Source organism: Accipiter gentilis, chromosome 28 (genome assembly GCF_929443795.1).
Source record: "Accipiter gentilis chromosome 28, bAccGen1.1, whole genome shotgun sequence".
Classification (NCBI taxonomy): domain Eukaryota; kingdom Metazoa; phylum Chordata; class Aves; order Accipitriformes; family Accipitridae; genus Astur; species Astur gentilis.
Genome location: NC_064907.1, coordinates 1,892,383 through 1,905,346, shown reverse-complemented (window position 1 = coordinate 1,905,346; position 12,964 = coordinate 1,892,383). Strand labels below are relative to the sequence as shown.

At 36.8% G+C, this 12,964-nt stretch overlaps 1 protein-coding gene across 1 annotated transcript in view; it reads right to left on the bottom strand.

Moving 5' to 3' along the window:
• Nucleotides 1-7,012, bottom strand: part of NLRC4 (NLR family CARD domain containing 4) — a 95,398-nt gene extending 88,386 nt beyond the window's left edge. The window contains 2 exon segments of the mRNA XM_049831488.1: nt 4,211-4,470; nt 6,918-7,012. Of these exon segments, the coding sequence (XP_049687445.1) occupies nt 4,211-4,470; nt 6,918-7,012 (355 nt within the window).
• Nucleotides 7,013-12,964: the final 5,952 nt, after the last annotated feature.

Sequence of the window (12,964 nt, the reverse complement as noted above, 5' to 3'; positions counted from 1 at the left end):
CATTAGTGCCCTGCTCTAACAATAACATTGAAGGATCCTGGATGTGTGTCATTCACAGCATAAGGAAATACATGTCCCTCATCCTAATTGTACAATCCTTCACCTCAGATATGTCTGGAGTATACTACACTATAATTACTACACTTTTCTTTATAATGCCATTGCAGTTTTCAGAGAAAACAACTATTCAAGCTAGAAGCATTTCATTAATTATGGGAATGACTTATCAAAAGATAGTGAGGATTTTCCATCACATTAGGTATTAACATCAGAACTAGACTTCTTTCAAAAAAATGCTTAGCCAGATATTATGACAGAGATGTAGGAAGCAATGAGGGAAAATTTCTGTCCAATGTTACAGGTCTAGATTAGGCTACAACACTCTCATCTGGTTGTCAAAACCATATGCATCTGTTGTGAAAACTAAGTTAAAGTGATGGTGTGCTGTATCCCACGGCACTTGCAAAATTCAGCTAGCGTATAGACATCATCTCATTTACTGTGTATTATTTGCACCGGAGTTACATTTTTTCTCCCACCTAGTATTTTATTAAAAAACAGATTTTTTAATATATTGTGTACCAAGAACCAAGAATATAATGAAATGGCAATTTACAGGAATTCAGAGGCCAGACCTGACCTACACAACTAAATAACATAAGTAAATTTACGTAACTGAGTAGACTGCAGTCACTTTCACCAAGAATATAGATTTGCATTCTAGGAATATAACATTTGTCAAACTGATCAAAACCAGGCATCTTCCATATACAAGGCAGCCATGAGCCCCTTTGTTTTGCCTTCTCATCCACATTTATCTAAAAGATCTCATTTACTATACCTTCCAGATTTTCACTTTGCAGATCTCTTTTATATAGGTTTTCAGCTTTGCCATTGTTGTGATCTGTTGCTGAACTTCCACAGTAAGAGGTGTGGACTCCACAGTAAGATCTTGGAAGTTTTCACAGGTTTCAAGGACTTCTTTCAATGTCCTGTGATACCAGCGCTATTGCTGATGTGTAGCTTGAGGCTTGCAGCAGAGCAACATATTTTGCCCAGATATTTAATATCACATTTCTTTAACTTGTTGAAATCTTGCAGTGTAATTTCTAAAGATCTAAGGCTCTGGTTCTAGTTGAAGAATAAGGAGACAGCCTTTTCAGGAATGCAAGTGTTAAGTGAATTAATTGGAAGATCTTCCACATTTTCGTCATCTATTTCCTTACTTGTTGAGTAATTTCCAAAAAAGTGTGACTTAATGAGTCCTAGTACACTAAGACAACTTCATAAGTATCTAAAAAAACCTGAGAAATAAGTTGGGATATTTTGAGTATTAATGTAAATACTTTTATCACAAAAAAACCCTCTTCAAAATCTCTGCTCAAGGCTGATTTTGAAGAACTTTCATAAAAGAAATTAATGACACACTCTGCAAAAATATCCTTGTCAGTTCCTCTTAAATCTTCCTTTTCTGTTATATTTTCTGATTTTTTTGTGTATTCTCTTTCCAAAGCCAGATTATTTAATGAAAACAGTTCAGAATTATCTCTATGTTGATCAATTCTCTTCAGTAAGTCCAAAATTATTCTAGTGGCATCTAGAGAGGATCCACAAGTGTAGACGATCAATTTAAATAATTATTAGTAATATCGGAAATAATATTAATTTTCTGTAGATAACTATACCTTTTCTTCACCTCTGCTTCTTGGCAGGATGTCAATAGTTTGCAAAGTTTTCTGCCTGCAGTGTATTCCTGAAATGATTTGTGAAAGAATCTATATGTTGGCTTCAGTCTTTGAGCTGTGTATTTATTTAGAAGACCTGAAGCTAGCAGGACTTTTTCTTTTATGTCAGCTAAATCCTCAGACTGAAAATCAAATCTTTGATCAAATATTCCATCTAAAGCTAAGCCTCCACAATGATTTATTCTCAGCATCATATGATTTTCTGTTATTTCTTTTGTTTTGTACCTGTTTTTCTCCACCATCAAGTCATACAAAGCAGAGAAATGTAGAGTCTGGGTGCTTGGATGAAAATTACTTTCACCCATTTGGATGGCACAAGCAATGATGACAGAGTCAAGTCTTCATAAGGTTCTTCTTGTAAGTGGACTCTTTAAGCTGGTTTAACAGACCATGAACCAGTTTGTCAAGACATTGTTAATGAGCTTCTCGCAACTCTCCTCTGATAGATCTCCTATTACAGCAATCAGTGACCCAAACTGTCTGATTTTATTAATAGATCCAGTCCTGGTAGCAATAATAACCGTGTTCCTGAATTTGTGGTTTTCTTTAATCATTGCTTCTATCTCTGGACAGTTTGGGGGTTTGAATTCATCATATCTGTCTAACAGTAAAAGAACCTTTTGCCTTTGTACTAGTAGCATTTTCATGAAACCTTGTTTGCAGATGAGGTGGTGTTCAAAATGAAGCTGATCACAGACAGTGATATATTCCACGTCTTGTGCTAGTCAGACTGATAAAGAAAACAAATTGGCAGATTTTCAAAGTGGAGCAATTTTCAGAAGCCCAGAGTACAGCAATTCTTTTAAGACGAGTTGTTTTTCCTTTGCTAGCTTCTCCTTCTATAATGCAGGGATTTTTCAGTTCCTCCACAAGGACGTTAAGCATCAGCTGCCCTTTCCTGCTATTATGTATATTTTTTTTCCACAGCAGAACATCAGTATAGGCAGTTCCAAAATAAAAAATTATGCCAACGTCACTACCCAGAGGATGTATTTTTGAAAAGCTGAAGATAGATACACATACTTTAAAACCTGAATCAAATAATTTAATTGTTCTTGTTCCACTTGCCTGGTAGTACCTAAGGCAAACAGATCATGTAACAGTGAATTAAATAGTCAATGAGTTTGTCAATTAAAATTTCAGTACTTTTGGAAGAACCACCTGAATGTACTTGCTAAATTAATGAAATGGTGATAAGCAAGAAGCATGAGATGTATTTATTGTCCACTGTCTAGGTAAGACTTAATTGATAAGGGCTGTAGTTAATCCTTGGGCAGAAGATTTATACAGTCTGCAGACACCACTCTGGCTCCACTTAATTCCTTATTTGAGGGCCTTTTGGACTTACCCTATTCGTGCATTGGATTCCAAAAATGTAAGCTTGCATACAGGCATATGAAAGTTTATATGTGCAAATGCATGATGAAAGTATGAGTTTTTCATGTAATAAGGTTTTAATATGGAAATACAGCATTTATAGATAGATGAAAGGTATTGGAGTATTGAGAGAGATAGATTTGTAAATCAGTAACAGTTTTTGACAGTTGGACTGAATGAACTTTTAATCTAGTTCTTTTTTTAAACTATGTCTTTTGCATTTGTGTTACTTTTTGTTAGTCTAAGAATTGCTTTCATACAGTTTGGAGGTGAGCTTAATCGAACCTTCCATCCTAGACGCAATAAAATGTAGTAACATCTAGAAAGTCTGAAGCTTACAAAAAAAACAGCTTCTAAAGGGAGTCCTGGAAGTTTTGTATGCACTACTTTTTAAAGTGCATAGATGGAAACTAAGGGACAGGGCTGAGTCAGACATGTATTTCAAGATCAGACTTTTGAAGCAGGTGGAGTAAAGAAGCACAGTCCCACAAACTGAAGGAAATCAGGGAAACCTATTTTAGGGAAATGTTTTGGTAATAAATGTCATGCCTCTCTGGGAGTGCTGAAAGATTAGCCTACGTGTATGCCTTACATTTATACAATAAGATAGTCCTTTAACAACATAATGAACTTGCAGCCTGTGCACAAGTAGTTTCAGCTTCCAGGGAAGAGGTTTATGTTTGAAAAATTCATTACCTATCCCCATTAGATTTTATATTAATTTTGTCCATAGAACTCATATAATTCAGTGTTCAGCTCACCCACAACTCTCTTATAATAAACAAGTGATGGGATGTGTTTAACTGTATGAACTTCAACTATCTGATCACAGATGATTTTCAGCTTTTCAGAATTTTTCACTGGATTTGGGTTTCCCCTCTTTGTGTCTTAACAGTTGTAAAATTTCTTAGTGTTCACTCTCTTATTCTCTCAGATGAAACAATTTAGACCATACAGATCAAATTAGAGTTTACTTAACTACAGAATTATAAGACTATTGTAAAAATGAGTGCATTGCAAGTTTTTCATGTTTTTTTTCTATAATTAACTCCTGATTAGAAGACAAAAATATAAGCAGTAATACTTACAATATCCTTGCAGATCATGAAAGAGAAAAGGCTTATGTTTCCCAAGAGACTTAACCAAAACATTGCAGGCTTCTGAACCTTTATTCAGAATCATGTAAATCATCATTCTTGAGTCTTCTTGTTCAAACTTTTCACAGGCAATGGTATTCACTTCTTCACAAGATATGACATTGCAGGCCAAAAGGTCATCTGCTATCTGCTCAACAGTGATCATTACCATTCTTTGAATGAGATGTACTCTGCTGCTTTCTGTAATTTCACTGAGAAGAGAGAATTCAATTTCTTAGAGTAAGTCTAGCTCAAACAGTAGCTGAAACATGATCTGTCCTTCAGTATTCAGTGCACACTTTTGTGGTGCACTGAGTGGCTAATACCTACACAGGTACAAATAGCATTTGGCAAATGGTGATGTCTTCATAAGAATGTAGAAAAGTTTATAAAAGTTTCTGTGAATGGTTAGGAGATTTCTGGTAAAAAAAGATGCAGTATGAAATGTATCAGTATGGGTACGAAAGTCACACAGTATGTCTGAGACGTTGGTTGGCATCACAGAAACATATTAAAAGTTTCAATGGAAATTGCTTTTGAAAGTTATATTATTTACTGATATGTCTAAATATGGGTTCATATTTCTGGATCTGCATTTGAAAATCTTTGCATGTTCATGCAGGTCATGACAAATATAATTTGAGTCTTCAAACAAAACCTGTATGAAGTACTTAAATATTATTACACTCATTTTAAGATTAAAAAAGTCAAATGAGTTACATTTAATGCCCAAGCTCATAGGCAGTCCTGAACACATCCCACAACGAAAACATCCCCAAACAGCCTTCTGTACTCTGTGGTTGGGATGGCTAAGAATCACTGTCGGGGCATGCAAGCACTCCTAACCAGAAGGAATATACATATGATATTTATCTGTGTGTAGCTTGGAGAAATGCACAGATTCTCAGCTCCCAAGCTAGCCAAAAAGTGCCTGTATCTGGCCAAAATTATTTCTGAATAGCCAGTTTGTGTAGGCAGTAAGGAGATCAAAGAAAGATACGATAGGAATGAGGTAGGGCTCTGGCCTGATGCTGGAAAATTGGAGTCATTAGGGACAGCCTCATTTCAGTTGGGCAGCTCTGTTCTCTTTCCTTCCACAAAATCCAGGAGAGATTTGAGATATAATAGTAATAAGTAGGGTAGTCATGGGAATGTCTTTTGTGGGAAGATGGGTATGTGCCACAAGCATTTCTCCAGAAAGAGCTGCATTTTGAGAATTTTACATTTTTTGCAAATTTGTAATTTCATTGTGTGGAATTTTAAAATAAATGTTGGGGGCATTGATTTACATGCACATGTCAAAATAAAACTGGATTATCATTCCACTAAGTTTTTTAGACCTTGAATATTACAGTAAATAAGACTTTTTCAGGGATAATTTTATAAAACTTAAGCTTCTGTATAATTGTGGGGGAAAGGGAGAAGATGGTCTTTACAAGTCTGAAATTACCTGCAATATTTTGGAATATACTGTAGAAATTACTGTAAGATAGCTAAAACGAGTAATACCCAGTTCAGAAAGATATTTCATCCAAAAAAATTATTAAGCCAAAATTTTCTCTTTGTAACATTGTAAAATAGGGATTTTTTTATAAAAATTCTCTGTAAAGGCTACCTTTAAAAACATTTTAGAGGAAGACTTTTTACAATGTTAATAAATAGCCATATTATATAACTAGAACATAAATATAGAAATTATAATGTATTGGTTTTTGAGAAGATATTTTCTTTTGAAGTTTATTTCATTTTTTAATTACTATTTACATCTAACATTAAATACAAAGAAACTGTAGTTTATAAATCTTACTTGTTCAGGCTGAAAGTTTAAATGCTTGAACTGTGAAACAGTGAATCTAATATCCAGAAGGAAAAACAAAACAAATCAGAAGATTGAATACTCCAGATATTACTCTCATTTTTCTAGACCAGAAAAAAAATTACCTTTTGTGAAATGCTGATATGAAATTAGTCAGGTGTAATAATATTCTCTCTAGGTGAATTGACTACAGTCTTATACATGTATTTGATAACTTTAAGCATGTTTCAAATCAATAAGCAGGAAATATTGATTTAAGCAAGTTATTTTAATCTTCTGTGCCTTAATTCCTAAGACACAGATCATTCTCATAGACCAGCATAATCATTAAAATATAACCTTTAAAGTAAATTTGTTCATTATTTTTGACAACCAGAAAGATACAGTTCATTTTTCACATTGTTTCAGTTCATGTTTCACATAGTTTCATAGTGTAATATATATATGCAGATTCTTATTGTTTAGATTTTTATCATTAAGGATAGTGAATGAGTCATATGTTACTTATTTATTTGTTTTTAATTTGAATGATACCAAGATACATTTGGATGGAAATGGCAATTAAGGTAATAGGGTATAAAACCAACATTTAAATTCATGTATTCATTACATAAAACTAAATAAAGGTACCTTAAATAAAGTAACTTACTTTTAATAGATACAACTGAGAAAATAAAGTACATTTGTGATAATAAGTAGTAGGTCAAATTAAAGGTCCATCTAGCTCAGTATCCCGTCTCCAGCAGTGCCTTCTCTAAGTTGTTACACTCCTTTGGATCTTTTCCATTTCCATTATATTCTTTTTAAGATAGAATGCTAGAGCAGACCATGGTATTAAGATACCATATGGCTTTATGGATGGACACAGTGCCACAATAATGTTCTCTCTTTGATTCTCCATTTTCTGACAGTTCCTTCCATTTGCTTTTACTGAGCATTAAGCCAATATTTTCATGGAGCTATCAGTTTTAACCCCCAGCTCTCATTTGTAAAAGTTAATCACCATCCTCATGTAAGGAAACCCACAATTTTTAAGAGTAACTTAACAATATACTGAATTAAATGTTTGCTTAGACAAGCTTTTTTTAAAAGCCTTAAAATACTGAAATATCAAGTGTAGAAGCACAGTCTATTAACATTAACCCTCTCTAAGCCAAAACTTAAATATTCTAAAGCTTCTAGAATCTACAGTAGTTTCCAGTATTGCCAGCTTTACTTAGTAATAATCTCATAGTTTGTAGCACACTAAATAGTATTTTAATAGTTAATAGTAATTAATAATAACTGCTAGTATACTAGATTACTACTTAGTCATAACTTCTGGAAAACTATACTGGCTTCACAGTGCTGAAAGACTAATTTGAACTTGCTCCTGTAAAAAGTATCACCTTAAATATTACAACTTTTCTAATAGTTTTTCTAAGCAAATGCATACAGGCTTTTCTTTTTTGTTTAAAGAAATAGTTAAAAGAAATAGTTGTAAATTCCCCACTGCCAAAGGCATGTAAGGTTACTTAAGAGAAAAAAACTTATAGCAAAATGAAGTTAAAACCTCTCTAAACTTTCTTCTTTAAAAATATTCAAGAAGGTAGTGGTAAGAAAGAAATCCATTAACCCACTTCAGAGTGCTCTTAAATTAAAAAGACTCAGTAAGCAGTAAAGTGTCATAGTGCTTGTCAAAATCTCATGCCATATTATCTGTAGGTTCCTTTCCTCCTTGTACAATTACTTAATATCTTGTTTGCTTAACGAGTATGTAGTGCAATACCTTTCTGTTGCCAGAAACATATGGAACTTTTCTTGATGTAAAGCAGGTTCCAGTTCATAACTATTTGAAATTTTATGATACAGCAGTTATCAAAACTCTAGCCTTCAGTCCAGGGTTAATAGTCAAGTTAGCAAATATTTCTACTACCAGTAGAAATGAGTGTATCTACAATGCATTTACTTCATTCACTCTAATGGTTTCACTGAAAGATAGTAACTTTAATTCATGAGTGAGATGTTCACTGCAGGACTCTGTGATATCTAGACTAAACCATGGAGTCTTGGTGTTCCAGGAAGCAAGGGCTCAGTGCTTTTCTCACTAATTAGAGCAGCACTGACTCAACCAACTAGCTATAGTCAGGCAGGCCCAAAGAGGGGTCTAACAACCCTAGATGCAAATGCAAAACCCATTTCAAAGTGGATGATTTATACTAGCAGCATAAAGATTAGCCTAATCTGATATTACTCTGAGACATTAGGAATAAAACTCCCCAGCAACTCTGCTACTTCCCCTGTCACAGCAGTTGACTCCAGACTTCCTCCAAGAAATCAAAAGATGACTCTTAACATCAATGATTCTGACTTCCTTTTCACAGTAAATATGACAAAATGTTCCATTAAATCCACATACTGCATGATTTTTGTATTTTTAGAATTAAAATTAGACAGGACCCCTTCCTAAGATAAGAATTTGCAGATAGATTGGATTTGTGGCTATCCAACAAGGCATTTGTATGCAGCACAGCTTTCTACAGCCTTTTAAAATACTTCCTTTCCCTTTTTCCTTTCTCTGACTACTATATAGTAAGTCAGAGCGCAAGCAAATTGTCCCACTGGTGGTAGCAGTGAAGTCAGCACTTGCAAACAGTTAAGATACAAAGAAGGGTTGTTATGTGCAAAGAGCTACAAGACAACCTAAACTTCAGCAGACCAACTGGAGCCATTTATGATTGCTCACATTTTTACACGTAGTCTGGGCCTTAATCAATGAAGGTTATTTCTAAAGTGCACAGAAGGGGAAAATGCATAAAATGCTGAGAAATCTAGTAGCAGCATCTGGGTGAAACAGGTTACTCAAATGGTTTTGAACACTTTTTTTCAGAATCCCACCCTGAACTGATATCCTGGGCAAGGTCTGATCTGGCAAAAGCAGTTCTAGAGTGCCCTCCGCTGGCACAGCCCAGGCAGGGGACAAGGGGTTGCTCACTTTGCAGAGTCTGAAGGGGAAGGGAAGGGGGCTGAAAGGAAGGGGAGGACAGCCAATATCTTAATATTTGAGCAAATGCTGAGAAAAATCCAGAGTGCCTAGATCAGGTGTGTTTCTTGATCCTTCACTGTTCTTGTATGACAAGGCATCAGGAGGAGCAACTCTTGAAAATACAGTCACTGTTCTTAATTCAGGTAAGCATGGGCAGAAGGTCTTTCCTGTCTCCTTCAGCATCTCTTCTATGTGAAATTCCATTTGGTTCTCAGCTGGTAAAAAAGTCCCTAGGAAAAGAAATAATTAAAACAAGTTTCCTTCTATTATCAAAATCATGTTTAAAAAGAAGATAATGAATGTCTTTATAAACAGTCTGTTGAAAGCAGAGAAATAGAATGACTTACTTGCTCAAGTTCATACAGAGATCATAGTCAGAATCATAGACAATGAGAAAATATGGAAAATATTTCCAAATAGCGAACACGATCTCTTCTTTGCTAGGCGCACTCAGCAGTGTCACAGAACTGTCTTCTGCTTCACATCAACCTACACGTATTTTAGTTATACTTAGAAAATCATAAAGCACACACAAAGCATAGGATCCAGTGCATGAAGCCATGAAATGAGCAGAGAAAGAACTAGTCACCCAGCCTATCATGCAATCTCATTTCTCACTGCTCCTGTTTGTCACATTAGTAAAACGTACATTTGTGACTCATCACATAATATTCTGTCATTAATTACCATTGTCTCAAGTTTCGCCCTCAAAGCTGATCCAGTGTGAGACATCTTTTGTCTCCTCCCACCCTTTTACAGTACCCTGAGAGCTACTTCTCACATTTATCAAGAAGTACCACCAAGTCTTGTTCTAGCAGTGTGTGGTGCTCGACTTGTTAGAAGACAGTTAACAAACTCCTTAAAGGTTTTGAGACCCAATTTCAATAAATAAGAATTACAATGAAGCAAGTGACAGGTTTGCCTTAAGCGCAAGCAATTCCTTGACATGGCATTCTTTGTTGTCAATGCTATATGTAGTTAAAGAAAAAAAAATTAAAAACAAGCAAATAAACAAACAAAAAACTACAAGCAAAGACAGGACCCAAAAGGAGCCTAGGCTCTACAGAGGGATCTGGACAGGCTGGATCGATGGGCCAAGGCCAATTGTATGAGGTTCAACAAGGCCAGGTGCTGGGTCCTGCACTTGTGTCGCAACAACTGCATGCAATTCTACAGGCTTGGGGAAGAGCGGCTGGAAAGCTGCCTGTCGGAAAAGGACCTGGGGTGTTGGTCGACAGCCAGCTGAATATGAGCCAGCAGTGTGCACAGGTGGCCAAGAAGGCCAACGGCATCCTGGCCTGCATCAGAAATAGTGTGGCCAGCAGGACTAGGGAAGTGGGCGTCCCCATGTACTCAGCACTGGTGAGGCCGCACCTTGAGTACTGTGTTCAGTTTGGGCCCCTTGCTACAAGAAAGACATGGAGGTGCTGGAGTGTGCCCAAAGAAGGGCAACGAAGCTGGTGAAGCAGAAGTCTTATGAGGAGCAGCTGAGGGAACTGGTGTTGTTTAGTCTGGAGAAAGGAGGCTGAGGGGAGACCTTATCACTCTCTACAACTACCTGAAAGGAGGTTGTAGCAAGGTGGGTGTCGATCTCTTCTCCCAAGTAACAAGCAATAGGACGAGAGGAAATGGCCTCAAGTTGCACCAGGGAAGGGTTAGAATGGCTATTAGGAAAAATTTCTTCACCAAAAGCATTGTCAAGCATTGGAACAGGCTGCCCAGGGAAGTGGTTGAGTCACCACCACCGCTGGAGGTATTGTCAAAGATGTGCAGATGTGGCACTTAGGAACATGGTTTAGTGGTGGACTTGGCAGTGCTAGGTTAATGGTTGGACTTGATGATCTTAAGGGTCTTTTCCAACCTAATTGATTCTATGATTCCATGACTCTAAATTTGTCCAAAACCAGGAATGTCTGGCATCCTAGGGAGGGCATAGCTCCCAGAAGCATCCAAGATATCCCAGCAACAACAGGGCACAGCACAATGATAACAGTATAGGTAAATATAATATAGAATCATAGAACCATAGAATATCTCAAGTTGGAAGGGACCCATAAGGATGATTGACTCCAACTCCCTCCTCCTCACAGAACTACCTACCAATAAACCATATGACTAAGAGCATCATTCAAAAGCTCCTTGAACTCTGGCAGGCTGGCTGTAACAGACTAGAAGAAGAGACATCAGAAATTGAAGGAAGCCTATTGCAAAGGTTTTGTAACAAACAAGTTCCACATAATAGTTAAGAAAATTAGTTACTTTTACCAGTTGTCTTGATTGCTCAACTTTTTAATGGGGAAATAAAATTACACAAATATCTGGGCCATTTTGTATTATCAAGACAGTTTTCAATAAAAAAATAGGTTACATACAAGTTTTCAATTAAAAAAATAGGTTACATACAATTATAGGTGATTGTTTTCTGCTGCTGCAAGGGAACTGATAATCACTCTAAAATGCCCATGGAGAACCTGAACCCAAGTTATATCTGATATAAATGCAAACTTCAGTTATGGTTGGATATGGCAAAGTAGAAGCTTTCAGTCATTCTCTCTCCATAAAAATCATACTGGCTTTTACTTGTTCAAAATTATTTGAGATGGAACTTGCACTGATTTCCTTTAATGAGATATATATGAGAAAGGAGATTCCTTCTCCAAATCAAACAACTGCTCTAATGCAATTTCTCACCCCATAACTTTTTCAATTTAAAATACATCCATATTGATGCCTCATGGCATTTAATGACTTCTGTGTACAAAGTAGAATTAAATATATGTAGCATGAATACCAAATTTAAGCCTGTTTCCCTGAGATGTCAGGGAAAAAAAGTGTCCTCAGAGAACAAATGTATTCGTAATCAGCAGGGAGCAGCGGGAAGGAGCTAATGGCTAAGCCTAAGCAAGGTTATCTGGGAGCTTTTCTGTTAAATCTAGTAGTTGTTGAACACATAAAACATGAGATCCTGGTTCCTGATTCTTGAAAGCCTGGCAACAGCATCTCAATTGTATTATTTTGCAACTTCTTTAGTACTACATAGGTCTCTCTGTAGGCCAGTCAAAAACGTGCTTCACAGCACTATCATCTACCAGATCATGAACAGACCACTAGGTGATGCTTTGGTTATCTGACTGGACATTAGGAAGCATTTTTCTACCAAGAGGGTGGTCAAACACTGGAACAGGCTTCCTAGAGAGGTGGTCAATGCCCCAAGCCTGTCAGTGTTTAAGAGGCATTTGGACAATACCCTTAATAACATGCTTTAACTTTTGGTCAACCCTGAAGTGGTCAGACAGTTGGACTAGATGATCGTTGTAGGTCCCTTCCAACTCCTATTCTATTCATCACAGTTGCTGCTAGCAAGGCCTGGTAGAGGAGCTATCTTGGATGTAGCAGCTTAAACTGTGGCAGAAGTTTTTGGATATGCGAATGCATTTTAATTATGAACTAAAAAGGCAGTGATTCCAGAGTGTCCGCAATGTGCTGCATTCTATGTCTGATTTGTGACTACGCCAGCTTTCCTTCTAGACAAGGGAATTGCAGGAGAGCAGTCCAGAAACCTCAGAATGGCAGGGGACTTCCAAGGACATGACTAATATACAGGGGCCAAGTATAGCTTAAAAAATACCATGAAAACTGCATATAGATACTGAGAGGGAGCCTTCAACAAGGCCAAGTGCTGGGTCCTGCACTTTGGTCACAACAACCCCATGCAGCACTACAGGCTTGGGGAAGAGTGGCTGGAAAGCTGCCCTGCAGAGAAAGACCTGGGTGTGCTGGTTGACAGCCGGCTGAATATGAGCCAGCAGTGTGCCCAGGTGGCCAAGAAGGCCAACGGCATCCTGGCTTGCATCAGAAATAGTGT